Genomic DNA, 27734 nt, shown 5'->3' on the forward strand with positions numbered 1-27734 from the left:
TTGCCCTGCTGTCTGCGGTGGTCCTTTCGTGCCTGGGCCCTCACCCTTCTCGGCCGCTCAACAAATTCGTTTATTTGCTTTTTAATAAAACAGGTGCTCGACCTTCAGCGTTCAAACGGTTCAAGTGGAAAGGGGGAACCTGTGTGGTGTGTTGTGGCATGGGGTGGGGTGGGATGGGCTGGGTCGGGCTGGGATGTGTGTGCCGGTGCGTGTGTCATTGCTATCTTTTATCATTTAATTTCGCATTCAAACGTTTCGCACCCCCCGGCATCAAAAGGATGCAATGAAAGGATCCACGAGCAGGGCACATGGCACAGCATACAAACAGGACAAAGCAGTCAAAGTCCTGGTCCGTTCCCTGCTCGGCAAAGTGCGTGCGGTCCCCCTGCCCACTGCCTGTGTTGTCATTTTTCATTTTGCGCACAACCGAAATTTGTATATGTCGAAAAGTCCAACAACATTCCAGGGGCAGGGAAGAGGCTGGCTGGCTGCCTCAATGCCGACGATGATCCGAATACGAATACGGATCCGGAACCGGCAATTAGGCCAAGCGGAAAGCGTGCTGAAACTATAGAAAAGGACAAGTCAGTCACTCACCGAGAGCGAGAGGGTGGTGAATGGCAGGCCCCACAGCCGCCTGCATGGCAATGGCTGTGTGCGCGTATTCCAAATCGTTTTGTGATTGCTGAAAGCTGTCTGCGGACTTTATTGGTTTTCCGAAACGAGATTTCATCTGCACTGCCAGAAAGTGGACTCCCTAGTGGGATAAACTGATTGAGTGGCGAGTGCCAGAGCGATGGCCCACGCCCTGAGAGTGCTACCAAAAGCCCTGATTAACTTTTGCAAGTGGGAAGTATACAGAAATTTGGGCATTTAAGAATTGAGTAGAATATAGATAGATACATATATCATATTCATACGATTTTATATTTATTTAAATTTATATAAAGTTCAGAATAAATTATTTTGGGGCTTGTAAAGTATTTCATGCGTATTATCTATAGAAATTATATGTATTTATATATATAAAAACAAAAATATGTATATCTGTATATAAAATATGATCTAGAATTTTTGTTCATTACTTTTGCACTTTACTATTTGCACACATATTCATATTCATAAGCTATAAAGAAATATGTTACATTATTATAATCACCTTCGTTACAAGCAATTTTAAGTATTTAAATTCTTTATTTTGTAATATTTATATTTCACTAAACGTTAAGTACTTTTCTTGCAGTGCATTCACATTGAATATTGTTTAAGAATTTTTGGACAATCATTTCTATTATCAAAAGTCATTGACACCCTTTTATTTATTTTTACATTTATTGTTTTTTCCCCTCTGATATCCTCGCCTCTGCCTCTTCCTTTGCCCTTGCCTTTGCCCTGATGTCCTTGCGATAATCGCTTACATGCCACTTGTCCTTGTGTGAGGGTGTTTGCCGTGCGGCCGGGTGGCTGTGAAGGGGAGGATGCTCTAGATATGGACGGGGAGGACAATGCCGTGAAATAAGGATTAATGGTGTACACGATTATTTGTGCCGGGCGACAGATAGAGGGACGGACGAACGGACGACCAGACTGACAGACAAACATATTAAAAAATACAATACGAAAACTGTCGCGAGGGCGGCAGGATCAGCACCCAGAGCAGCAACAGGATAAGGATATGGGCTACGATGAGGATGGCAACGAGAGACCAGGGGGCTGCTTGCTCTCGCATATTCATGGCATGGCGTAGGTCGAATTTAATAAAACGTTCCTGCTCGGCAACATCTCGAGTGTTCTCCGTCTTCCCTCGAAGGAAGATGCGATGCGGATGGAGGATGTGGATGTGGATGGGGGTGCGATGGCACTGAGGGATGCGATACTGGTTGGGCATTCGCCACGCTTCTGGTTGGCTGAGTGAGCTCACTTTTCGGGCAGGCAGGGGTCGAGGGCTGCCTGACAATTGTTTTTGCTGCTTGGGGTTAGGTTTTCCTTTTATTTGTATGATGAAGAATTTATTTGAAAATTAAGAAGACAAATTATTTAATTTCGACTTTATGAGCTTTCTCCCTCCCCCCACCACGCTAGCCCAGAACAGCTGTTTCAATGGGAATCGGACTTGGACGAGTTCTCGGAAAAGGGTTTTCGCTGTGCCGGGGGCCAGTGGCGGCCATTTTGTGCCATTTGATGGGAGCGGGACTTGGGAACGCGTTTTGCATTTTATACCCGACGCGGTAATAAACACGCAGCTAGCGAGCGCTCGCAGCATAGGAGAGGAGATGGGGGGCCACGGACTTGGGACTTGCTCCACGAGCACGCCACAAACTTAATTTCATTTAGTTTTATGTACATTTCATTAAGCAAAAAATGTCCAGGCATCGCGACGGCTATGGCGATGGCGACGGGCGACGGCTACGCCAACTGCGACCAAACATTGAAGTGTCCGGAGCATGTCCTGAATATATCCTGGCAATGGCGACTTGGGGACAATCAAGATAAATAGCAAACGGAATTTTTATTGCCGAAAGGATACGAAAGGCGAAACAAAAGGCGACCGAAAGAGTTGGAAGTGTTGACGTGACTGCTGTGTCCTCGATGTGTGCAGGACGGACGGGCGAACGGACCACAGAAACCCTTTAGACACACACACACACTCACACACATAGAGAGAGGGGCACACACAATCACACATCCACATGAGCAGCTACCTTTGTTTGGAAAATTGTCAAATGTTTTGTATTTTCCAAATTTATTGCCGGTGGCAGCATTTTGTTGTCGCTCTAACCATAGATTATCTCATCGTTTAGAGCCTAATATGCACCCAAAGGTAGTCGCAGTATGATTTATCACCGACCCACCGATATATGATCGTTCCCTTCCCCCACCCCATTGTTTTGCCTTCGCCTTTACCTTCGGCTCCGCCTCTACCCTTTCACAACCACATTTGCTTCAACTTCCCCTTCCATTTCTGCTTCTCCTTCCCCTACCATACCATATACCTATCCTATCCAGCTGCGAGACAAACATTTTTAATTACACTTTTTACAAGAAAATTAAATGGCAACATGTCATCGCTAATTAAATTGTTCTTCTTTTCGGTTTGTTTGGTTTGGTTGTTCTTTATTGTGCTATCCTGGGAGTGTGCGAGTGTGTGGCAAAGGAGCAGGAGCTGGAGCAGGAGCGGGGGTTGTGGCTGGTTTGTGGAGGAAAGGGTTATGTTATGCTAGATGACTGCGCTGATAATGGCAGGGAGGGACACTCATTTATCAAATTGAGATAGTGCGGCCTAGGGCACGCGCTTTAATGCAGTTCGGCCCAAAATGCCATTCAATGTCAATTATCGCTGACATTTACAATGCATTCATTTAATTACGGCTCTTTAAATTCGATAATTTCAACTAGTAATACAAAATAAGTGAATACTTTTTAAATGGCATTGTCTATGTATTTTGACCTACTACTTGATTGCGGAAAACTCATTTGGTATTGTGGGATTTTAAAAACCTTTAATTTGTATTTAAAATTCAAATCAAATATGGCGGGCACCATTTATTTTCAAGCACTTCCAGCATGGTCTTCGCTTTCCAACACTAACCGATGACGAAGCGAACCAGTTCGGTTCACTAGTCGATACTTCAATCCACGGGCAAATAATACCAAACCGGGGCTAGGCCGCATAAAAATACCGAAAATACCAAAAAGCAGTTTTCTGTCAAAGGACGAATTGGCGAAGAAGAAGAGTGCGCGCGCGGATGTCTCACTGGCCGAGCAACCTGCCGCGAAACCTTGTGCCGCATATCCTCGGGTATACGCTGGGCCGCAACGAATGGAGCGTCATCTTGTCATCGTCCTCGTCCAGGCCGTACTTGGAGAAGTGCTTCACACAAAACACCCAACTGCCGGTCTCTGGGCGATACTCGACGAAGCGCTTATCGTTTGCATAGCAGGCGCAACGCAGATGTCCCTCCCAATTCATTTCGATCAGACGCTGCGCATCCTTCACAACAGGCACAGGCTGGGTCTGGGTCTTGTCCACGGGCCATACCTGCTCGAGGGTGACTTGTGCCTCACGATTCAGGCCTTGGTTGATAGGCGGCCTCTTCTCATCGTCAGGATAAATGATGATCCCCTTGTTACGGAAGTAAACTGCAGAGAGAGAGCGAGAATAGTTCTTGGCGGATGATGCTTGTCTGGCCTGGCTCCTCCCCAATCACTTACCAATCTCATCCAGATTCAGTCCAGCCACGTCCATTTCCATGGCAAAGAACACAGTGCCATAGCCCTCACGTCCAATGGTGAAATTGGGCACCACACAGGACCCATCCTCGGCCAGGTAGGACTTGGGATCATCCAGCGAGGGTATCGTGTAGTAGCCCACGCGTCGCAACACTATCCCTGTGGGATGTGGCGCATAGTCTGACGCCCCATAGCGCCTCGCTGCTTCCTCAATGGCCAGTCTGGAGCGATTCACTACAGTCTCCTGCGAGAGGGCCGCCTGCTGCTGCTGTGATGCGAAGGTATCCCGCTTGGCAATGGCGCTGGTTTGCGACTTATCCGTATCCTGCCGATGTTGGTCTTGCTGTCCCTGGAAGGAACCGCTGCTGCTGCTCGCTCGCCGTCTCTGTGTCGGACTTTTGGTGGTGACGTCCCAAAGCCGCTTGGAGCCTTTGGCGACCGTTGCTGTTCACCGAAGATTTGGAGTTTGGGATATCGGCGGCCTTGTCCTTTTTTTTCTCTCTTGTTTTCCTGTTGGTTTAGAACCTATCACACCACTTTTCCTCTTGCTCCAGCGGAAAAAACCCTTCGCATGTTGGCTTCTAAATATCTGGCGTCTCCCAGCGTCATGTGAATGTTATTATGTACAAAGTACTCTCCCACAAGCGTTACGAGCTTCCTCTGTTGCGTCGCTTTGAGCTTTACGTTTTTGCGCTTCTTTTTTAGCAGCGCCTGGCCGGCATTTTCACTGTTTAGGAGGATGCTGTACACGTTTATAACCGTAGTCACTGTGGACGGGCATGATGCGGCGTCCTGTTGCGAAATGTGGTCGGACTCATCCGAATCTCCACTGCTCGACGTCACATCGAAGTCGTCGTCGCTACTTACATTTTACGGTGACTGGCACCGGAACGTAATCACGGTCATGGTCAACATGGTCGTTACCTGTGGCGGCGGCCTGGTCATCCAAACAAGACTTAACGTATCTCCTTTTACTCATTATTACAGCTGTTGGTGCGTCGCGTCCACACACACACACGTATATGCTCAAAATGGGATGCCGGCTGTTGCTACAGGTAAGGTATTTACTGGTACTATATCGTTACTAACTAAGTTAACGTTACGTAGTTACTACATGGTGCCTAGTTAGTTTAGGCGTTTAAGCGAGTTTAAGTAAAAGAGTTTAAGCCGATTTTGCGGGCGTCCGCAGACGCACACACACACGTAACTATGCTCATATGTCGGGCTGTTGCTCCACTTAACTGTAGTTAAGATACTTACTAACTAAGTTAACGTAACGTTACGTAGTTTCTGTACGTAGTTAGTTTCAGCATTTAAGCTAGTTTAAGCGCTTTGGCGCGCCGCGTCCACACTCACACAAACACACATATCATAACGGATCTTTCACTAGGGCTGGATCGTTGCCGAAACGATAGTATCGATATAAATTTAGAAATTAGATTTATATAAATTGCAATTGAGATGGATCTCATGAGATGAGATAGTTATAGCTAGACTATAACTATAACTATAGCTTCTGATAAGGATTGGTAACATAACTAGCATAACTAGCATAACTAGAGCTGCATAACTAGAGCTGCAAAAACTTCACTACCGACGCTACCCGGCTACCGACTACTAGGACTGCACAGCCACGGACAGGACTTCCAGGACTACACACTACACTGCACAGGACAAGATGGATACGAGCAAGGCTGGAGCCAGTGCCACTGCTGCGACCAGCAATGCGTCAGCCCAGTACCAGGAACAAACTGTGGGCCCTGTGCGACCTGGCCGGATGAAGAAACTAGCATATCCGAAGAAGCCGGACCAATACACAAACCGCCGCCCCGTTTGTCCCATGTTTTACCTCTTCAAATCATTTAGTCAAGTGGAATTTAACACATTCGTGCGGTAAGTTGCCTCTGGTCTGCTTTTGTAATACATCAATAGTCATATATTTTTGGCATTTGACAGGTGCCAGTTACACAGGAGTCCCGCGTAGGTTCGAGGAAAATAAACTTGTGTTCTGAAACTAGCAAATCCTGAACAAAATTTATTGAGGAGTCGGATAAAATTATGTGTGTATTGCTGAGAGTCCCAACTATCTAGTAATATTAAACTGAATATCAAAATTGACGAATTTCATATCACAAAATATCAGGGTATGGCAGCCCGCAGCAACTACGAATTGCACGAGTCTGGCAGCGCCACAAAAACGTATCAAAATATCGATACTATCGATAGTGCCCTCGATGACACCTCTATAAACACACATTTTTACTAAACAAAAAGCCGCAAATTTGTTAATTTTATTAACTTAAAATGTCCGAGACCAGCTCCAAGGAAAATGTGAAGACAGCCATGACTTATATTTGTGGTGGTAAGTTAGGCAGAGTGTGTATGTAAACAAGACAGACAGCTTTGGCCCACGCACATGGCCGCGAAGATAGTCACAGTCACACAAATTGCACAAGGAAATGTTTATATTATGCGATAAATAATTGCGCTACTCCTTTCAGAATGCCATCATGAGAACGAGATGCGACCACGTGATCCCATACGTTGCCGCGAGTGCGGCTACCGCATCATGTACAAGAAACGCACCAAGCGTCGTAAGTAGTGCCCCCAGCGCTTGGCAGCCTCCAATTGCTCTCAAACTGCATGCCGCAAGCGGATAACTAATGGAATCTTTCGTTTTCTTGCCTTTCAGTGGTTGTCTTTGATGCACGCTAAAACCAACTGAAGATTGGACTACTACAGCTGTAAGGAACTAGTTTTTAATTGAATATGTGTGCTTGAATAAAAAGTACTCTTAAATAACTGAAAATACGCGTCGTTTGTTTTTATTCAAGAAATATTCCATACTCCAGTACTACCAGAATATGTCCAGACTTTCATAGAGTATAGTGGCGTCCCGTCTCCTCTGCCGTATATGATTGAAAACGCTTTTTTTTATTTTATATTTTAAACTAATTATCTTTTATTTTGAATGTTTTGGAAATATATAATTTTTAAACTAAAAAACACTCACATTACATTATATATTTTTTATTTTTCCATTTTTTGTTGGTTTTTTTTTGTGTTGCAAATTTTTGCTTAAATAAAATTTAAAGTAATTTGTTGGGATTTGCTTTCGTTTTGTTTTGTTTTTTTATTCATTCCCCATATGTCTTTTTTCGTCTCAAAAATTTTGTCTAAATGGCTTGTCATCCAAAAATTTACTTTACTTAAGAATTTCTCCTCATTTTACATGCTTTGTTTTTAGTTAAGTTTAGTTTAGTTTCGTGCAATATATTTACGTTTAAGTTTACCACATTTAGCAAAAACACACATTGTACACTAAAATTGTTTATATTATACCATTTATTCGTTATGTTTTCCATTCATATGATATACTGTATGTATAATACTATATATATATCATATATTCCCCCCCGACACTTTTCAGTCAAATATTTCTTGTTTGTTCAGTGTGGTAAAAAGTTGAATGTATGTTTATATTCATGTTCTTTGAGTATTTGTTGAATTTTGTTCTTGTTTCCTTTTTCCTTTGATAAAATCATAAGTACAACTACACGTACAATAATTATAGTTTGCTTTTGTTTCGTTCGTTAATATTTATATAAGTTTTCTTTTTCTTTTCAATATGCTTAAAATGTTCCTAGTGAGAGTGTTTGTTTGATGTGGGGGCATTTGTGGGCGTGACTGAACTACTATAAACGATGGCTAAAAGTAAAGATAAAACTAAATGTATTTTCACGTTCAAGTCTTACATTTAAGAAATAAGGCAAAGGGTACGACGATGAGGTCTGCGCATCGCGCATGCGCGGGGGCTGTTCATAAATTATACAATAAACTAAGGCAACTAGAAAAGTTAAATCTAAGTTATTGTAAATAAATGGCAAATCATTTCGCGTAACTAAACTGAAGCTTTGTAAATGGCAAATTAAAGCTTTTACTTCACATTTCAATTGGAGCAAATCATATTGGGTGGATGCATTTGATAAATGCTCACATACCTACATATGTATTACTAAACCTTTAAATATCCGTCTTCTTGTGAGTATGTGTTGAGTGTGTTTGTGGTGTGTGTGTGTGCTTTTATGATAGATTGAGAGCTCAATTATACAACTAAGATAATGGATAATGATAATACATAATTATAATGAAATTCATTTGAGATGCGGCTGCGTATAGCATTTTTGAGCCCATTTCGTTCCATGAATCGTGTTTTGTTAAGTAATTTTTGTTTGTTTTAAGAGAAATCATATTTCAGGTACATCACAACTTAAAATTTACAAAATTAAATGCAATTTTTTAAACAATTTCAATGTTAATGCCTAATGCATTCCATATGGCAAGCAAACATTTGCTAATTAAAAAGAGAACCCAAATTACACGAGAATTAACCCAAAATAGGTTGAGTCTGTACTGCTGCAGCAGCCAGCCTCTGCCTGTCACGCCTAAGCAGCAGCGCCGCCTGCACTCTACGCCTGGACGCTCCGGTCTGGCCATGCCGCCAGTAGCGGTGCAGAGCCAGGGACCCAATCGTGTGATAGTTGAAGCTAATGGAGCTGCTGCGTCGCACCTGGTTGCATTTCAGGCAGCCCAGTTTCTGGCGGACCATGCGATTCAGATACTTGTCGCGCAGCAGGCCCACCACCGCTTCGGGCGTGAGGCGTATCTTCTTGGGCTGCGCCTGCTTGCGGGAGCTGCGTCCGTTCTCGCCATCCGACTTCTTGCTAAAGTCCAGCGGAGCCGCCAGATACTCCTGCTTGCTGGCTGCATCGGCCAGCAGGGGCAGCAGCGTGGTCAGCTGACTGAGGGATTTGCGGGCAGCATTCGCTGTGTGACCGTTCGACGTAGCTGCCTGGCTGTGGGCTGGAGCCGCCTTTTTAGGACTCTTGCGGGACACCGCCAGATCCAGCTGTCGCTTCAGCAGGGACGAGGCTGGCGGCTGGGGTGGTGAGGACTTCACTGTGGGCGCCCTGGGTGTGATGGTCAGGGTGATGTCCTCCTTGTTGCGCAGATACTCAATGTACTCCTCCGTCTCGCTGAGCAGACGGCGACGCTTGCTCGGCGACATGTGCTCCAGATCCAGCTGCCTCTGCTGGCCCGTGGTGGTGGCCGTGGGCAGGGCAGCTGCAGCTGCGGCCAGCATCAGAGGCGTTTCGGCTGCGTAGTATTTGTTGATGATATCTTTAACATAATTGTGAAACTGTGTGCCAATGCGGTTGAGATTCTGATATTCCATTTGGGTGAGAAATGGTGTTTGATTCGTGGTGCTGGGTGCGATTGCTCCTGCTCCTGATCCTCCTGCTGCAGCTGCCGCGGCAGCTGCTGTGACCGCCGCTGCGGCAGCGGCAATTGCTGCAGATTTGGTGTTGTTCTCCTTATCATCCTGACGATGATTATGATGAACGGCATTTCTGTGCGACGACTTGTCCTTGTGGTTTGTGTTGCTGTTGTTATTATTGGAATTTAATTTGTACGCGGGAGACGATTTAATAAGCTGCAATCGCTGCTGTAGCTGTGGCTGTGGCTGTTCCTGGTTCTCCTGATCCTCGTCATTCTCGATCTTGATCTTGCGCTTGCTGGTTAGCAGCTCGATGGCCGTCTGCTCGTAGCTAGCCGCTTCCAGAAATGCCGTTGCCATCATCGCCTTTGCCTGGACTTGGACCTTCTCCTCCTTCCCATCCTCCATCTCGAGCTTCTCCAGCTTCACATGACGCGACACCTTCGTCGGCGATGTGGACAACATGTTATACTCATCGCCCGAGAAGCTCGACGAGGATGCCGACGATGGTGTATTCTCGTCATCCTCCCCCGTGGAATGTTGCCGGGCACGGATGCCAAACTTTTGTCGCTGGGAACTGCTGCTGCTGCTGTTGCTGTTACTGTTGCTGCCGCGGTGGGTGGTGCCCATGTTGCTGAGACTGTACAATAATGCAGCAGCCTCTCGTGTCGTCCATTGCGAAGGCAGTTTATTATTAAACAGGAGTTGATGATTTGCTGGTATTTTCAACTCGTGCACGCCTCCCGCCTTATGAAAATCCTGAGCGACCGAAGCGGTGTTGCGACTAATGGCGTCCATTTTCAGCAGACTGTAAAAAAAACAAAACGAATATATCGATTAGAAAATGATTTCGATGACGAACGTTAAACAATAAAGAACAGCAATTAACGAGTGAAAATCATCAGGAAAATAAATCTCAAACAATAAACAAATAAACTGCAACAGCCATCAAAGATAACAACAAATGGAACGGGGTGGGAGTGAGCTCCAACAAAATAAAGCAAATGTTCGAAAAGAAACAACGACAACAAACAAACAAAAGCGCGGAATCAATCGGTGAAAATAGAAAACCGGCAAAAACGAAACGAAACACAACATAAGTGGGGTGCGGGGAGACACACAGACAGGCACAATAACAAAATAGAAAGAGATTTTATGCAAAATACCGCGCATAGTCCTCCGGATCGCTGCCCTCGGCCTCAAGGTATTGAAACAAACGCTCCGATCCGCGTTTTTGGGTCGAGGCATTCGGTAGGCCACCGGTGAGCAGATCATGCGGTGGTATCAACGATCCATTGGCGCTCAGACGCCAACCGACCATCGATGTGGGATTCACAATGATCTCTTGCAGTGGGCCACCGCCGCCGCCAGTGATGTTCCCGCCGCCGCTGCCGCCGCCCTCGTTGGATGTGGTGTAGATGGTAACGGCATTGCCTCCATTCCCATTTCCCACATTGCCACTGGAGGAGCTAAGCAAAATGTCGATGTCGATGTGGATTGATGATGAATGATGATGATGATGAGGATCATGTGAATGGATTGGTTGTCGATTGTCGGTTCAGAGTTGGAGACACGAGAGCATGAGAGCGAGTTGAGAGAACGAGAGAACGGAGGGTAGTAACTAGAGTTAGGAACGTTGTGCGCGCTTTTTGGGGCTGGGGGTGTGTGGGTTTCGTTTTGGTTTTGGTTGTGTTTTAGTGGTGTCTTTTTTTTGGTGGGTGGTTGGGGGGGTTGGGGAGTAGAGGAGTGTAGGCGGTCTGAGAATGTTACCCAAAAGCATTGCCGGCATAGGTGTTTAGTTGGTTATTGGCCACCAGGGTGTTGCCAATGGTGCGCAGAACATTCAGATTCTGGCTATGCGAGACATTGTTGCCTCCGGCATTGTTACCACCGCCACTGCCATTGTTGTTGCTGTTGCCATTGTTATTTGTCGAGTTGCCGCTGCGAGATGGTCGATTATCGTGCGGACTGATATCGCGGATCAGGGGGGGATCAGATTGTGTGGGAGTTGTCGCGGGAGGAGGAATAGGAGAACAACGAGAGAGAGAGAGTAAGAAAGAGAGAGTTCAAAAGCTGTTTAGAGTTGGTTTTTGTCACACGCACACACACAAACACATTATCTGAGTTTTGGGTAGGAGCTGTTGGAATACTTACTGCACATCACTCATGTGAACCTGATACTCCTCCTGGGTGTCCGCCAGATAGGAGCACTTGCTGCAGGCCCGCTTGTTATGCACCTTCAGCACGTGGGTGGCCAGGCGCTCGGAGCGCGCTGCCTTGTAGTCGCAGAGCAGGCAGACGAAGGGCTTTGTATGGGTGTTGAGATGACGCTTTAGGCCCCACTTGTCGGCCCCCGACCAGGGACAGTAGCAGCAGGTGAATCGCTTCTCGCGTTTGGGCTTTAGCAGACCCGAGCCGCTGCTGTTGCCACCACCGTTGCCACCGCCACCGGAGCTGCTGCCCGAACTGGAGCTGGCCACCGGCTGCTGGGCATTGTTCATCACAACGCCCACATGGAGGGGCAGGACACTGCCATCGTCCAGCTTCTCCTGCTTGAGCTGGGCCAGCGGCATCTCGCCGGCCGAGGCCACCGCCTCGATGGTCTCCACAATGCTCATGCTGGTCGAGGTGGGATGCCGCTGCGCCTCCAGGAAGGCGTTATCGATGTTGACGCCCGTGGCATTGATGGTCACATTGCCACGGCCGCCCGAGTGGTGAGAGTTGCCGTTGCCCGAGGATCCGCTGCCCGAGCTACTGCCGGCGGACACATGGCGACGTGTCTTGTTGATGTCGTACTGCAGCTCCCGATGCATGCGCAGGAAGTGCTTCTTCACATGATCGGCCCGGTTGAACTGCTTGAGGCAGGCATAGCACTGGAAGGGCTTCTCGTCTTTGTGAATGTTCTCGTGCCGTGTGTACAGATCCCGTCTATCTGTCGAATACGGGCAATGGGTACAGGCATAACGCTTCTGGATGTGCACCCCATTGGCGGCGGCTGCTGCCTGCGCCTGGGCCGAGGACTTCTTGCGACTGCCCCCGGAGCTGCTGCTGCCGCCGCTGCTGTTGCTGGGCGCTGAGGTGGGTGTGGATTGGGTTAAATTCTGTACTATCGCATTGGCCGATGTCGAGGGGCTGGCGTAGATCAGTTCGGCCGCATGCTCCTGACGATGTTTTCTATCGAAAGTAGAGGCGAAACAAAAACGAGAGACTTGAATGTAAATTCTTCAAATATGTAGCTTTAATTCAACTCACTTTGACTTGGGTGTGCTCTGGTGGTGGTGCTGCTGCTGCGGCTGTTGTTGTTGCTGCTGCTGCTGCTGTTGCAGTTGTTGCTGCTGCTGCTGGCTGACATGGGCATAGCTCTGCAGTTTGCCACCCGTCGTCCATTGCACCAGCTGCGGCTGCTGGTCAGCGGCCGCCGCGGCGATCACACCCGCTCCATCCTGGGCCCAGCGCTGTTGCTGGTCGCCCCCGGCCTTCAGGAGTCCCGCCTGGCCCGCTGCAAAGCCGTTCTGCATGAGGGCTGCTAGGCCAAAGGCCGTGCTTAGATGGTCCTCGGACTTAAAGCCACCCACAGCCACACTGGGTGCCGGCACCACAGTTGCTCCTCCTACTCCGCTGCTGGCCGTGACTACCACAGAGTTACCCGACTCTGTTTGTTGTTGCTGCTGTTGTTGTTGGATTACATTGGCCTGGGAAGTGGCCACGTTGTTGCTGGTTGTTGCCCCGTTGGCAGCTCCACTGGATTCGTATTCAATGCTGGGCGCTGCCGAGCGATCAAGCTGTTGCTGGAGTCGGGGGAAACGAGGAAGGTAGGTTAGTTATCTGCCGCAGTGTCAGTGCACAATGCACTTAATCTCGGTCACTCACCAGGTTCGTGAAGGAACGCTGCTCTCCCTCTGGTACCGCTGTCGGTCCGCTGGTGGCCACCTGAGCCACCGGCGTTCCGAGCGTATGCAAACCGTTGCCGGTCTCCTCGCCGTACAATTTGCGTGTGATTTCCTTGAACATATCTTCATATGTAGCCTCAACATTTGAGGACTGTGCGCTCGCTCCTGGATGGCCGCCGTTCGCTGGGATTAGTGTTGCCATTGCAGCAACAGCGACTGCGACTGCGACTCTTTGGCGGAGTTGCCGTTGGCCTTGGCTTGCGGGCGCGTTCCACTCAAGTTGCGGCTACTGCTGCTACTCTTGCTATTGCCTCGACGTCCACCCTCCGAGAGCTGCATGAAACGAACAAGTAGAGAGAGGAAGAGAGCGCATGAGAATGGGGGCCACAGTGAGAGTTAGGTTAGTCGATCTGGCTAAGTCGAAGCCACATCCGGCACACAAATACCCAGAGCGACGTCAGTTCTGCGAACTGCCCGCTGACACATCAAGCTTGTCTCTCTGTCCCCCAGAGAGAGGGGGCGGCCTGGGTGTGCGAGACTGTATGTGTGAGTGTGTGTATGTGTGCTTGGATCTGGGACTGGGACTGGGACTGGTCTGCCTTGGGGCGCTTGCGTGGGGGGTTTTGGTTGCGGTGTGGCTCGCTCTGACGCTGCTGGCAACGGCGCAGCATCAGCTGAGTCAGCAGCGGCGCGCCACTGATTGGAGCGCGCTTTTTGTTTACAGCTCTTTTCTTTATTGAGCGTCGATGCTGGGGGAAGCGACAGGCGACAAATGTGTCGAAATCATTTTTGTGCATAAGCATATTTTGTTATTGAGGGTTTTTCCTGTTGGTTATTTATAATGTAGATATATTTTTGCCTTTTTCATTTAAAGTTTGGTACAGCAAAACATTTTTGAAACATTTGTCGGCTGCACCACCTTTTTTATGTGCCGATCCCGCCTCAAACACTTCACTTAATTTTTGGGTCTCGGGCTTGTCGGGCGCTCAACATCTTTCTCAGCTTTTCGGCTGCATATTTTTGAATAAATTGAACCACCTTGACGTGCCCACCAGAGTGACGTGAACCAACCCAAAAACCCATCGGAGAGGCTTCATCTTGAGCATCAGAAAGCAGCTAAATCGCTTTTGGCGGTGCTTTTGTTCTTGGGTGGGGTGGTTGGGTGCATGGCCAGAGTGACTCTCCCTCTCTCTCTGTTTCTCGGTCATATGTTGCTGCGCCTTGATTTGTTTTTTAAAGAGATGCCAACATTTTTTTTTGTATGTGCCACATTGTGGCGACAAAATGGTCCTCGTTGTTGTGGTGGGCCTGGGCACGTTCTATGGCCCAGCGCCAACTGCGCCCACCCACGCCCCCACACCCACGCGAAAGCAACCATTCCCGCAGCTCCCGCAGACACATCCCCCAGTCCCCGGATCCGATACGATCCCCAGCATGTTTCTCTGGTCTCTTTCGAGTTCATATTTCGTATTTGAGTTTTGCATATTTGATTTTTTATGCTTCGTGTGCTTTTTACAGTTGGGTGTTGCTGTGGCTGTGGCTGCCACTGCCATTGCTGCCTCCATGGGGGCGTTCGCTAGTTGTTGTTGTTGTTCTTGCTGTTTGCTTTGCCTCTGCGGCGCGGCCTGTTCGTCGTTGCTTTGCTTTGTGTGTGCCAAGGGTCGGGGGTCTGGGGATCTGACTTTGCGATCTGTGCCCTGATCTGGCGGCTTGGGCCTGACTCTCAGTTCTCTGCGTGTGGTTTCTCAAGCCAAGGGCATTGTGGTTGTTGCCGTTTGACTTTGGGCTACGCTCAAGATCATGCCGCACCATAACCCTCTCATTTGTGTGCAAGAGTGGGGGGGAGCAGGGAGTGGAAAGTGCAAGTGTTGGAGAGGATCGAAACCAGTTTTGGATTACTTTACAAATCCCAATTTATAGGAAATACAAGATAAACTCAATTCATTCAGATGTTCCCCTTTAATGAGAGAAGAGTGGAAATAAAACTTGAAGCACTCCCTCGATTTCTATCACACATACACACTCAATCTCACTCCCAGCAGCAGCAGCACCCACCCCTCTGATAAGGCGTCAGCCAAGGGGTCAACTCTTGTGGGCGAGACGACAGACGACACAGAAAAAGTGTCATGCGTTGCCAACAGCAACAGCAAATATCGCGCGTGTGGGTGCCGCTGTGGGGTGTGGGGAAGGCATCAGCACCACCAGCAGCAGGCAGCAACAACATCCGCTTTGCTAATAACAGACAGCAGCAAAAAAAAAAAACAAAACGAGACAGGAATAGCAACGAAGCTTTCAATACCCTTGAATATCGATCGCATATGTTGGAGTCATGGGCTGATCCGTTATTAATTTTCCCGACTGTTGTGAAATTCAAATATGCACATATACACAGATACATACATATGTATACCACCCTCGAAGGAATCGATTGTTGAAAATGGATGTACCCTCTGAAAGGGTATAAAGCAACGACAACAACGGGAGTGGGCTGAAAATGGGCGCGCACAGGCACAGGCAGCGACAACAAAATCAATTTACAACAATAAGACCAGCAACAACAACAACGACACCACCACGCGCACATCAGAACAGCGATCGGTCGACGGCGACGTCAGCGTCTACGTCTGCGTCGTGTGGTGGGTGTGCAAACAGACGCCAACTTGGGGGAGTTGCGAGAGCAACAGCAAAGCAAGAGCAGAAGAGCGGGAGTGGGAGTGGGAACGGGAGAGAGCGAACGAAGGCAGCGAGAGCGGAGCCAGAACCGGTCGGGCAGCTGAAATAAAAATGCCGGTTGGGGGAATTTTCGCTGTTTGTCTTTTTGGCTTCGCTCTCACGTAATAAGTGAGAGCGCTTCGTGATCGTGTGCTCTCCCTCTCTCCACCGACGAAACACGAAGGATGGGAGGAAGGGAGCTAGGGAGAGAGAGAGACGCTGTCGTTTGGCGGCAGATGTCGCATTTTGGTGGAGTTGCTTTTTGGCAGATGCGATGCCGGGCCACTGTTAACGGTAAACTTATTATTGGCTTTTCCCTTTTCCAGGGCTTATTTCTGGGATTTTTATTTGGGTATTTCTGTGTTGTTAGCTGTTGTGTGTGCAATAATCGGTTTTATTGCGTGCGAGATTTTGCGGAAAGCCTTCGGAAAGCTAATCAATGCCTCTATTCGGGGGCGGTCATCCAAGTGCAAATTACAATACATACACATGGGACACGCATACAGTGGTTTGGAGTTATATGGACAATTTTTAACACCCGTGGGCTGGGCCAGAGCCAAACCAGCATTCAGCATCGGGCATCAGTGATTGCGGCGACCTGGCAGCTCAGGGTGAGCCACAACATTTACTTGTTGTTGCGGTGAAAGGCCATAGCCCGACCACAGAAAGACAAAAGGGGCACAAAAGGGGGAGGAGGGAGCTGCAGTAGGAGGAGTACCCGCAGCAGACGACGCCTGGCTAATGACATGTTAACGCCGCCACAGTACCCCAGCGGAACCCCACCCCCCACCATACCTCCCTTCCAATCCACCACTCACGCTATAGGCCAGCCAGCACGCAGTTATTAAAAAACGCTTTGCCCGATGACGCGCACAGTGGAACGAAAGGTGTTTGGGGAGAGTGGAAGAGGAAAAAAGTCTTCTTGAACACTCATCAGGAATGAAGATATGATAAATAGGTTTACCTTCAAAAGTAGGATTAATAGATATTTTTGATAAAATGCGTAACGAAATCTCTGTGTACCACTGTGCACCCCGATCCGACTCAAGCATTTTAGCAGCAACCACTAATCATCAAAGTGGGTGGGTGTCCAAACAGCAACAACAGGCACTGGCCACTAGCCACTAGCCACCGACCACAGCTGTCCCAGTCCCGTCCCACTGATCCAAACGATTCGACCGATCCAACGGACAGGCGAATAAAATCTTCGATTTTATATGCGAGCCAAATTAACACTAACACTAATACCACCAACAAAACGGTATTCTCTCGGTTTCTTGCTGTTTCTCTTTGGCTTTAGCTTTCGACGCCTACGCAGGCGCAGACGCAGCCGGGTGGAGTGGGGGTGGTGGGATGTTATGGGGTGAGGTGAGGCCATCAAGTCTCTGTGTGTGTGGGTTGTGGCTTCTGTCATCGATTGCATTCACTCTTTTGCGTGGGTCAACGCGGGGGGGTCTCTCCTTTAGTTTTCATACGTTTGAGAATTGAGACTGGAAATAGAAATGTAGTTTCGGGCTTCCCAATTCATTATCCTTGAGGCCCTGTTGCGTGAATGGGGGGCTGCGGCCGAACAAAGGACAGGGACAGGTATGTATGTACATATATGTATATGGGCGGCAGGTGGTACTTTTTGTGGCCAACAACGAACGGACCCAACCCGACCCGACCACGAACCGAAAGGCAGCTGCTGTTGCTGGCACTTCTTCTTTTTTTGGCGTCTTCTTTTTAAGCTCGTCTTTCCGAGGCGGATGGCCAGCAGACAACAAAAGCAAATTGCTTGCGGTCCATCGTCTCCAACGAAGCTGGTTTCTCGTAGATACATATGTATGTTTCTTCATCCGAATTTTTGGGTGGTTCAATGGTCACTCTCTGCCGCCGCCGCCTGGTGGGCGGGCATTCAACATCCACATTCAAGGGCAGACAAGTCAAGTCTTTGACTTGGACTTTAGCTTTTGGCTATGATCACTTATGTTTGGCTCGCTGGCATATCTTTTCCTCTTCTTTTTACCGCTGCGCTGCTGGTGCTTGTGCTGCTGCTGCTGTTGCGGCTGGAGTCGGTGGCGGCAGCTGTTGGCAGGTGCGCGCCCTCATAAAACGAATGGCTAACCCAAAAACAACACAAAAAAAAAACAGCAACAAAATGCAGGCACATAAGATGCACATGCTCCGCTCCGACCCCGAATCGAATCGACTCGAACGGCGTCTTGGCCCTGTCCCACGTCCTGGGTCCGAGTGTCGGTTGCACCCCTCCCATTCCCATAGCCATTCCTTTCGTTTGCTGCTCCTGCTCCTTTTCTTGTGAAATCTTTGCCTCTCACTTGAGGCATGCAACATGTGCTTCGGTCGGTGTGCCTGTGACTGTGTGCCTGTCCGATCATCCATGGGGTAGCAATTTATTCCTCTTGTCCTTTCAATTTATTTTTTTTTGTTTCTCGTCTTCGGCTAGGGGTGGTTTTTCTCCGCACATCTAGACACACAGACAGAGAACAACCTGCTGCCCCGGGACCAGACGGAGATCACTTTTAGGGTTGCCACCAGGCTGGGTTGCAGGTTGCAGCTGCCATTCCGCCGATGACTGTGGGAGGGGGAGGTGGAATGGAGAGGGGGTTTAAGTACTGATCCTGTTGCTTTTGTTGCGGACTAACGGATGCTCCTGGGCCCTCCCTCGGGGAGAGCGAGAAAGGCAGAGGGAGGGTGACGAGTGAGGTTCGTTTGGTGGGGAGGAGGAGGAGGTCTGGAATAATACCAGATAAATGGATTTGTATGGTAGCGTTCATTCGGTGTTTGCCAGAGGGCTCCGAAAATGCATTTAAGTGTGACTTTCCTTTCTGCTGAATCGCTCTGTGCCATGTACTAAGTACATGTACCCCACGAAAGTCTCCGATTTCATCATTGCTCATTCATGAAAACCCTTCCCCATCTGATACATATAATAATCTCAGTGTGTGGGAGAGGAGGATGACTTCTTCATACTCTTACCCCAGAATTGCGATCGGGTTGTGGCTTAAGCTCCGCGTCAGCAAATGACTGCGTTTCCTCCGGGCACTTTTTGTTCATTTTTGTTTTTGGGTTATCATATGTATGTACAAATGGGTTTCCAAGAAACCACCTACCTACACACACGAGAAATGCCACAGAGCCCATGCCACCATCATCATCCCATCCCATGACGGGCAGAAGCAGACGGGCGGCCAGCCTATCCAGCAGACTGTGTATATGTATACCCTATACCCAACCCTACCCTACCCTATACATATATCCAACCCAACCCAAAACCGAAAACCCAACGTTGAAATGTTGACGCTGGACGCCTCTTAAAAATAACAGCGGCGGCAGCAGCAGCAACAGCAGCAGGCAATCAGAAGAGTTCGAAGAGGGGGAGGAGGAAGAAGTAGGAGGAGGATTGGTGGTTGGAGGTGGAGGTGAGGAGACAGACCAGACCCAGACCCATAATGAAATTTCACACAACCTTCAAGCAGACATCGTCGCCGTCTGCTGTCGTGGTCTTCTTCCTCTTCCTTTTCTGTGTCTGCCTTTTTGTTGTGTGTTGTGTTGGCCCGGCCGCGTTGAATATTGAAAAACGGTCGAAACGGTTGAGGTTTTTTAGGCAAATTGTAGTAGGAGGAGGCAGAAGGCAAATGCGGCAGTGGGGCCGGGCCGGGCCGATGATGGTGGTGCCATAGAATGAGGCAGCGAAACGGAGATAATGATGATCGGAAAGCACAAAGGCGAAAAACGAGACCACTCGGAAGATCTTTAAAGTTTTGGGCCAACAAAAGAAAGATGATAATGACGAACCAAAGAAGAAGTGGGCCTCCTACTCCTCCCCCTACCAATCAACACCAAGCCCAACCCAGGCGAACAAAGCAAAGCAAAGGAGAAAGAATAAGGAATGAGCCCAAAGTGAAATGAATCCTACGCAATGGGGTGGCTGCTGCAAAAGGGGACGCGACTCCGACTCGGAGTCGGACTCCGACGCCAACAGGTAAAAAGTAGAAACCTTGAAAGCCGCAAAACAAACAGCTGCTGCTGCTGCTGATGCCACTGCTGCAGGGACCAAAACAGGTAAGCCGATCGAGGGCAGGTAACTTTTCTGGGATGTTTGGAAGGGGGCGGGTGTAACACAGGAAATTCCTATGTGATTTTCGGTGAGATTGCTGCCACTGGGGTCGAGATCGGCTCGGATCGGTTCGGATCGTATCGAATCGGTCGGTTCGGTGCAGCAGCAGGGGAACAAAACCTCCCCTGTGACAGGGCAGGTACCGGTGGTGGCCACCCCTCCATGCGGCAGATCCCCTCCCCCTCCCTCCCCATCATACGCCACTAGCCCAATAAAATTGCTCTGCACCGACGGGAAGTGCGTAATTTATTTTTGCCCTTTTTTTGGGGTCGCTCTGTTTTTTTCATGGGAACATGAAGTTGTTCGACGGAGGGGAGGAAGAGAGCCAGTGAGCCCGCGTGGGTTCATCTAGGTGCGGGGGAATGGAAGTGCAGTTATGCGAGAAGACTGATGACTCAATATCCTAGAGAGGGGAAGCACCATTACCCTTCTTTGTCACAAGATAAACTTTGAATTGATTTCCCAAGTTTTTTTTTTTATTTTTTTCGCATCAGCCTGGCAACCCTTTCCAGTCGATCGTTCCAGCGAGAACGAAACTCCTTGCTGAGCAAGCAGAATGTACGTACACAGAGAAGCAAAACACAATCCACGAAGATGGGGCGAAGTAAACAGGAAAATAATAGAGGGCGACTGTCTGTGGGGGCGGCCGCGGCGGCGACGCCAGCAGAGACAACGCAAGCAAAAAGAGAAGTAGGAGTGGGGGTCGAAGAGGCAAGAGAAGGAAGAGGCGGAGTGGGCTGAATGCAAAAGTTGCCATCGATGATGGGTGGGTGTAAAAAGTTCATCCGAATGCAAGAGAGTGCGCAGGCAGAGTCGCGGAATTGTGATAAACCAACAGGAGGGGTGTGTATATGATGCCAGTGTGCTTGTGTGTATGTGTATCTGTTGTTGGTGTGTGCAAGAAAGAGGGAGGAATAAAGCAAAGAGGAGAGTGTGACGCCAAAATAAGAACCTACAAGAAATCAACATTTGAAACAGCGGGCGACGCGACGGTCAGTCGCCGACTCTCCCCGTCTCGCTCTCCCCTCTTAAGCAGCAATTAAAGAGCGCAACAGGGTAATAGAAAGAAAGAGACAGGCAGGGCAGGGCAGGGAGGTAGCAAAAGGGAAAGGAAGAGGAACATGTGACACAGCGGAATAGGAGAGACCATGTGAGTAGGCGGCTTTGCTTGAGCAACTTCTCTGTGCCGCTGGGCCCTGGGACAGAGCTGATCCAAGGCAGGCAAGATTTTTCACATCACCCACTCCCATATACATGTACGAGAGCGAGTTTGGTTGTGTGTGTGTGTATGGCGAAGATGATAAGCAGCAGACGCAGAAGAAAGTAGGATAATGAGGGAGGTAGGAGAGGCGGCCACCACACGCAAGCTGCCCAAGGATTGATGGTTGGCGGTGGTGGTGGGTTTCATCATCTTTTTTTTCGGTTATTTTCGAGCCCCTTGCGGCGTCGCATTTGCGCCAAGCGAGGGAGGGCTACATACGTGAGTGTGTGTTTGTGTGAGTGTGCTGGCATCTTTTGTCTCTGGGGCCCCGATCACAGACACAGACCCCGTCCCAGTCCCAGACCCAGCTCAGGAAAGGGGTGCCCAACAGAGTTTTTTGGGCGTTGGAGTGGCTGTTTTTTTTTTTTTTTGATTCGAGTATAATTGGAAATTGGGTAACCGGTTCTGTGCGCTGCGATTAGAGCTACCTGTGGGTTGGCTGGGCTTGTCTCCGATGGGCTCTGCACATGGCCTTCGGAATGATTTCTCGGATGGGTCGAAGATCGCGCTCTGTGCGAGAGAGTTGAGTTTGTTGTGTGGGCTCAACTTGGAAAACACACATGTGTCACATTCAGAGAATTTCTCCCCCTGGAATTGGTTTCCTGGCCGTAAAACTCCCTAATTTCCCCCCATTTATCACATCCATTTCTAGTGGCACTTAATTCCGCGGACACGCCTGGCAAATACTATATTATAACGATTTGCATACCTTTTACTGTTGCTTCTTTCGATTCTGCGTAAACGGCCCTTAGGCCATTGCTGTGTGTTTAGCTTCCTAGCCGGCTTTTACACTTTTCGATGTTTGTGTGTGTCTATCACTTTGCACAATTTATTCACTGCTCGATACACTGCTGGTATACAGTGCAGTTAAAACGCAACCACGCACAATTAATTGTGTTGTTTTTATAATAAGAATAGTGCCAAAATGTATATTAACAAAAATCCCGCACGACGCAAGTAAATTCGAGAGAACGGACGAACGAAACGAACCACGCGAGGCGACGATAAAATTTGGAGTGCGCCGACATTTGTTTGTGCTGGCGATACGATGCCGACGCACAAAGCCGCGCACAGTGGGACTAGTGGCAGCAAACAAGCAAGAGATTTCGTGTTTGGGAAATGCTTATAATACGAGCGGCTCGAGAGTATTATATACCCTAGCATTTCACGTTCATAGACGCTTTGTATGAGGTATGTATTACATTACTATGTAACTATGTATGTTATTAACTATGATCTGATAATGTAACAATGATTATATGGTGGTCTCATCCGGTCTAGTGCTGTGTGCACAATCTTCTTCAAGATCATGTACAATTTAAATTAATAAAATATAGTGAAGCTTTATTGAACAACTGTTCTATTCAGTATCTCTGCATGATAGCATCGTAGACATTTTTCAACTATTAACGCTTTGAAGCCCACTGTGCACACGGCCACCTTACAAGCGAATGATCGCATAAAAGAGAAATTGCAACAAGCAAGCATTCCGTCGCACCCGCTCATTCACGTTTATTTTTGTTGTTCCTTCTCTCCTTCTCTTCCTCTCGTCATCGTTGGCGTCGCCAGAGAGCGAGAGTGGGAGTGGGAGAGACAAGCACAGCGTAGGGTGGTTTGATGGTAGAATTTTTGGTCGACGGTCGCGCAGAAGCAGGTCAGCAACTTGATTTGTATACCCTTGCAGAGGGTATTATGATTTCAACTTGATTTTCAAGACACTCTCTTTTATAGTTTGGTATAATCCAAACAAATGCAACAACCTTTTTGGTATGGCTCAAATGAGGGTATCTATGTTTTCGGCCTATGCGTTTGCGTTTTTTGATTTTTTCCACCTCTTTTTTTGTGCTTTTGGCGGGTTGGTAATGATCTTCGTGCATGTGGGTTGCTGCTGCTGTTGCTGTTGCTGCGGCGGTGGCGGTGGCGGAGGCGACTGTGACTGTTGCGTTCATTAGCGGGGCCGGGGCTTTTTTTTGGGTTTGTTATATGGCCAGAAGGAGGGCGTGCTGATACATGGTCCAGGTAGGCACACATAAGGCACATAGAGGCACATTGTGCATGCATATGTATGGGGTGGCACTGCCCGCTGTTTAGTGGCGTGGGCTGGCTATGTTTGATTTCAAACCGATTTTGATTTAGGGTTCAAGTCTTGTCATTCAACCTTAGCCATTGCGTACGTACTCCTGTTCAGCTTTAAAAAGAACTAGTCTCTGATTCAATTGCTATGCAAAATCCATGACTCATAAGTGGGAAACACCTAGCCACCAAGCAGTGCAACGCAACAGCAACAGCAACAACAATTCATTGAAATTGAAAGTTAAACGCAATCAACGGGGACGCTAGTGCATCATCTTTTGGATCCACTGGTGACCATGCTGTTTGTAGTGGTGCTGACCGATCGTTTTGATCAAGCAACTGGCGTCGTGAGTATTCCCCCCCAGGAAACGAGGAAAAACTCCAAAGACTGTAGCAAAAAAAGGGCATACAAAAATTGTGTGTTCCAATCAATGCAGACTACCAAATGCTCTGCTCAACGTTAGGAATGCCTTAAGCCTGGCAAACCAATGCAACAATTTCGATTAAAAGTATCTGCAGAAAATTTGAGGATACACCGAACCAAAAAAACTGCAGCCAAGCTTAAAGGATTTTATTTGGTAAGATTTTATTGACCCACAACTTGCCTAGAGAGTCCCACATACTCTTCCTGAAGGCAACAGGTTAACCATTGAAATGGAGCAGCCTGAGCACCCTACTTTACCTTCATTGCCACTCAAGTGGAAGTGGATGACGACGATGATGGGCTGAAGGAGCAGCCTGCAAAACTGGAACCGGTTTGACAGCAGCCGTCGCCGCCGTCCAACATGTGGGCCACCACCACCGCACGATGCACGACGTACACACAGACGGGCAGAGGGGGGGCATACACACTAGTCCAAATCTCACAAGAGGAGAGGTTCTGGCCGATGCGAAGTGAACGAAACCTTGATGGTAACATCTTGCTGGGTGGACGTGGACCCGTTAGCCTCTACTTGGGTCCATCCTTGGACCGGTGGAAGTTGTGATATAACCAAAGGGCCGTAATGAGCCAGGGCCAATTACAAAACGGCGGTAACAGTAACACATGGCTTCCTTTGGCCGAAAACCTGTTGCCCGCGAAGCCCTTCTTTTTGGCGGGGAGAAAGTTCCCTTTGTCTGAGCGTAGGGCTTCTCATGGGCGCCACTTAAGGGGAAGAAATCTGCATTCCCTCAGCCCCGAAATGGGTTGCACTTTGTCACGTCTCACTTAACAGAAGACTCGAAAAAAAAAGCAACAACAAAAAACGACAGCGACGGGACTTGAGCCCTCCTGGGGTGGTGGTTGTGCGATCGTTCTCACATCCAATATGGCGTCACCCCTACTCGGGTGGGCGTGGGACGGCCACGCATGCGCAATTCTCTTCAAACTCCAACGCGGCTCGTGTGAGTGGGTGGGCCGGGGTCTCTGTCTGTGTGTGTTTGTGGGTGTGTGTGTTGGACTGGGCTGGGTACAGTCTTCGCTTCGCTTGCCTGCGGTTGGGTGACTGTGAGTCACTTGCTGGCTCTCTGCTGGCCCCATGGCTGATGGAGGGAGTGTAAATGAAATTGAATGGACAGGAAATGGCTGACCTCTCAGAACCTGGTCAGCAGTGAAGTTAATAAGGAAAGTGTTTCTATTTTAAAGTAGTTTCTGTATCATTTAATAAACGACTTCTAATCGATCTGGAAAGTTCTCTATTCCTGGCAGCAATGTCTGCTTCTACGTATTACAATCATTGTGCTAAATATTTAAATTTTCTGTATATAAAAATCAAGCAAATAGCAATTAAGCTGTCAGTCTGCGTGGGGAGGAACTGACCAGGCTCCCAACTAAATTCCATATAAGCCAGGGGGCGTCTCCGTCTCTCCATCTACATTTATGTGGATTTATTTATATGTATAAGCATAAATCCCTAGACATGCAATTCAAGTGCATACAAATTGCATTTTATATAATATAGGATATAGAAATGTACATACATACATATGTACATATGTATGTGGTTATGTCTATCTCCCCCCACCCTGTGCAATGCTTTCCAGTCTATGCCAGACAACCGCCCACAATTTATTGGACGAGAGTGCATTGCCTAGCAACATAAGAACCACAAATTTTTAGGTGCCATTCAGCTCCATACCACAATAGGAATTCTTCAAAGGCAAAAATAATCAAATACAATTTATATAATGTGTGTACGAGTGTATGTTTGCATTTATATAAAATACCAACACACACACACACATCGACAGACATACTAGCATGTCGCATATGTTGCATAAAAACCAAAACCCAAAAAACCATATGCAAAAACCGCCCAACGCCCACAAAAATCGAAATGAAAGTGCAGTCAGCAGTCAGCAGCAGCAGAATCAACGGCAGAAACGCAGCAGCAGCGGCGGCAGCAGAAGAAGAGAGCCAAAAGCAAGCCGAAGAGAGAACTTTCACGCACAGCGGGAGATAGAAAGACAGAGGAAGAGAGAGAACGAGCGGAAGTTGAACTTTTGTGCAAACTGCAACACAATTCCTTTGCACTTTAAGTAGAGTAGAGGTGGGGGGTGGGATTGGTTTGGCACAGGGGCGAAATAACAAAAATTGTTATAGACACGAAATTTATGATGTAGCTCTGGGTCTGAAAAACAACCACCCACCCCCAAAAAGGTGGCGGAATGTGGGCGACTGGGGGGAGGGGCTGACAACTGGTTTTTAGTTTTCAAATGCCAAAACACTGGAGAGCCATTGTTGGGAGAGCGGGTGTAAGCGAGAGAGAGAGAGAGAGAGAGAGAGAGTGACTGAGAGTGTGGGTTGTTGGGGATGGATGCATTGTTTGGGGGTTGTTGGCCGTTGCATAGAGAGCGCCTGCTCCACACCAATACCATTGCGATATTTTCCCTCTCTCTGCGTGTGGCGGTGGCAGGGGCAAGTATTGATGATGGAAAAATAGAAGTTGGCGCTTTTTAGTTTGGGGGTTGTTGGTTGTAGTTGTTGTTCTGGCGGGGTGTTTCTCTGGGAAAAAGTGCATACCGAAAAATATATACGCACACACACACACACACACACACACACACACGCGGAAAGGCAACGCAATGCGGAAAAATCAATAAATCATGCTGTTGGGAAAAATTTCTTTAATTGACCGTACAAATCAATTGGCCATCCATCCATCCCATCTGTCTGTCAACAGTTACTTATCCATGATATGGTGGCCAACTTTAGTTACACTTACCAACATGGTCGCAGCAATTTCAGCAGTCCGCCCCAAAGTATGCAACACAATTAAATCCTCCTCCTTCAGTCCAGTCCTCCTTCTCAATCAGATGCAACCGCTTATATTTTGTCAGCCGATTTCTTTCTTCACTTCCGTTTTGCGTTTCCGTTGGACGATTTTACATACTCTTCTTCGATTGAACTTCTCCCCCTTACGATGCACTTTTTGGGGTATCTCTTGGAGTCGCACCGAGCTCCCCTTTCACAACTAACCTCATCAACACTCACACACCGAATGAGAAAAGTGCGCCGCTGTTCTGTGTAACTGAATGAATGTCGCGGAGGAGCGATTCGATAGTCGCCAGCCTGCACACGCTCCCGACGCGTCAGGGGGTGGGACTGGTTACTTTGCTGGGGGGTTGGGGGCCTATTTGGATCCCACTTCCCCCTCGAAAATAGATTTGTTTTTTGTTATTGCGCTGCGTGGCACGCTGTTGTTGCCTCACCGATTGCCAGTCGCGTAATAATAATTGCGCTCGCCTCTCGATGTTGTGCAATTGTTGGGAAAAGCTTCCTGTCTGCCTGCCGCCGTTGACGATGCCGCTGTTTCTGAGTCTATGCGCCTTTTGCCACCCACTTCGTTGTGGTTGTTGTTCTTGTTGCTGGTATTGTAAAAAAGCGCGCGCATTCCATAACCAACGCTCCCACGCATAACAAGTTAGTGAGTTCTCTCTCTCTCATTCATTGCCTGGCTCTCTCACGCTCTTGCTCTTGCTCTCGCTCTCTTTTTGTCTCATACCCTGGCGGCCATGTTTATTTACAAAAAGTTTAACGGTATTCACGCTCTACAAGTGAGGTCCTTGCGGCGTCACAAGACGTTTGACACATGTAGAATCAGAAGTCGAAGTGTAGCAAGGGAACAGAAACGAAGAGTAAAAGTGTCCATTGTTGCTGCAAAATAGGTACATATGTATATATACAAGGGT

At 48.1% G+C, this 27734-nt stretch overlaps 3 protein-coding genes across 7 annotated transcripts; 1 reads left to right on the forward strand and 2 right to left on the reverse strand.

Annotated features, from left to right (window-relative positions):
* Positions 1-3751: 3751 nt before the first annotated feature.
* On the reverse strand, positions 3752-5209 carry LOC111072623 (nuclear pore complex protein Nup98-Nup96-like). Its single transcript, XM_022364605.2, has 3 exons — positions 5098-5209; positions 4213-4674; positions 3752-4140 (listed from the first exon to the last, which is right to left on the reverse strand). The coding sequence occupies exons 1-3, from the start codon at positions 5207-5209 to the stop codon at positions 3752-3754; spliced, it is 963 nt and encodes a 320-aa protein (XP_022220297.2).
* A 1247-nt stretch (positions 5210-6456) lies between these two features.
* On the forward strand, positions 6457-7039 carry LOC111072617 (DNA-directed RNA polymerases I, II, and III subunit RPABC4). Its single transcript, XM_022364599.2, has 3 exons — positions 6457-6592; positions 6732-6824; positions 6923-7039. The coding sequence occupies exons 1-3, from the start codon at positions 6535-6537 to the stop codon at positions 6943-6945; spliced, it is 174 nt and encodes a 57-aa protein (XP_022220291.1). The 5' UTR covers positions 6457-6534; the 3' UTR covers positions 6946-7039.
* Positions 7040-7557: 518 nt separating this feature from the next.
* On the reverse strand, positions 7558-27256 carry LOC111072594 (protein charlatan). Of its 5 annotated transcripts, none has more exons than XM_022364562.2 (7): positions 26768-27253; positions 13379-13731; positions 12761-13296; positions 11663-12682; positions 11279-11476; positions 10675-10977; positions 7558-10316 (listed from the first exon to the last, which is right to left on the reverse strand). In XM_022364562.2, exons 2-7 carry the CDS (start codon positions 13598-13600, stop codon positions 8618-8620), a joined length of 3978 nt encoding a protein of 1325 aa, XP_022220254.2. In that variant the 5' UTR covers positions 13601-13731; positions 26768-27253; the 3' UTR covers positions 7558-8617. The 5 variants fall into 5 exon arrangements, with proteins under 5 accessions (XP_022220254.2, XP_022220257.2, XP_022220255.2 ...); XM_022364565.2 differs by having other exon boundaries at positions 10675-10968; positions 26768-27252; XM_022364563.2 differs by lacking the exon at positions 26768-27253 and adding an exon at positions 22201-22496.
* Between the last annotated feature and the right edge of the window lie 478 nt (positions 27257-27734).

Source organism: Drosophila obscura, unplaced genomic scaffold, assembly GCF_018151105.1.
Source record: "Drosophila obscura isolate BZ-5 IFL unplaced genomic scaffold, ASM1815110v1 contig_186, whole genome shotgun sequence".
Taxonomy (NCBI): Eukaryota; Metazoa; Arthropoda; class Insecta; order Diptera; family Drosophilidae; genus Drosophila; species Drosophila obscura.

Bases quoted from the DNA above. Each gene is read 5' to 3' on its own strand.
- LOC111072617 (XM_022364599.2), top strand. From the start codon at position 6,535: ATGTCCGAGACCAGCTCCAAGGAAAATGTGAAGACAGCCATGACTTAT. The intron at 6,593-6,731 runs GTAAGTTAGGCA...TACTCCTTTCAG, and splicing joins CATGACTTATATTTGTGGTG to AATGCCATCATGAGAACGAG. The intron at 6,825-6,922 runs GTAAGTAGTGCC...CTTGCCTTTCAG, and splicing joins CAAGAAACGCACCAAGCGTC to TGGTTGTCTTTGATGCACGC.
- LOC111072594 (XM_022364562.2), bottom strand. From the start codon at position 13,600: ATGGCAACACTAATCCCAGCGAACGGCGGCCATCCAGGAGCGAGCGCA. The intron at 11,477-11,662 runs GTAAGTATTCCA...CCGCGATATCAG, and splicing joins GTTCACATGAGTGATGTGCA to TCCGCACGATAATCGACCAT. The intron at 10,978-11,278 runs GTAACATTCTCA...CATTTTGCTTAG, and splicing joins TATGCCGGCAATGCTTTTGG to CTCCTCCAGTGGCAATGTGG.
- LOC111072623 (XM_022364605.2), bottom strand. From the start codon at position 5,209: ATGAGTAAAAGGAGATACGTTAAGTCTTGTTTGGATGACCAGGCCGCC. The intron at 4,675-5,097 runs GTAAGTAGCGAC...TTCGGTGAACAG, and splicing joins GGTGCCAGTCACCGTAAAAT to CAACGGTCGCCAAAGGCTCC. The intron at 4,141-4,212 runs GTAAGTGATTGG...CTCTCTCTGCAG, and splicing joins ACTGAATCTGGATGAGATTG to TTTACTTCCGTAACAAGGGG.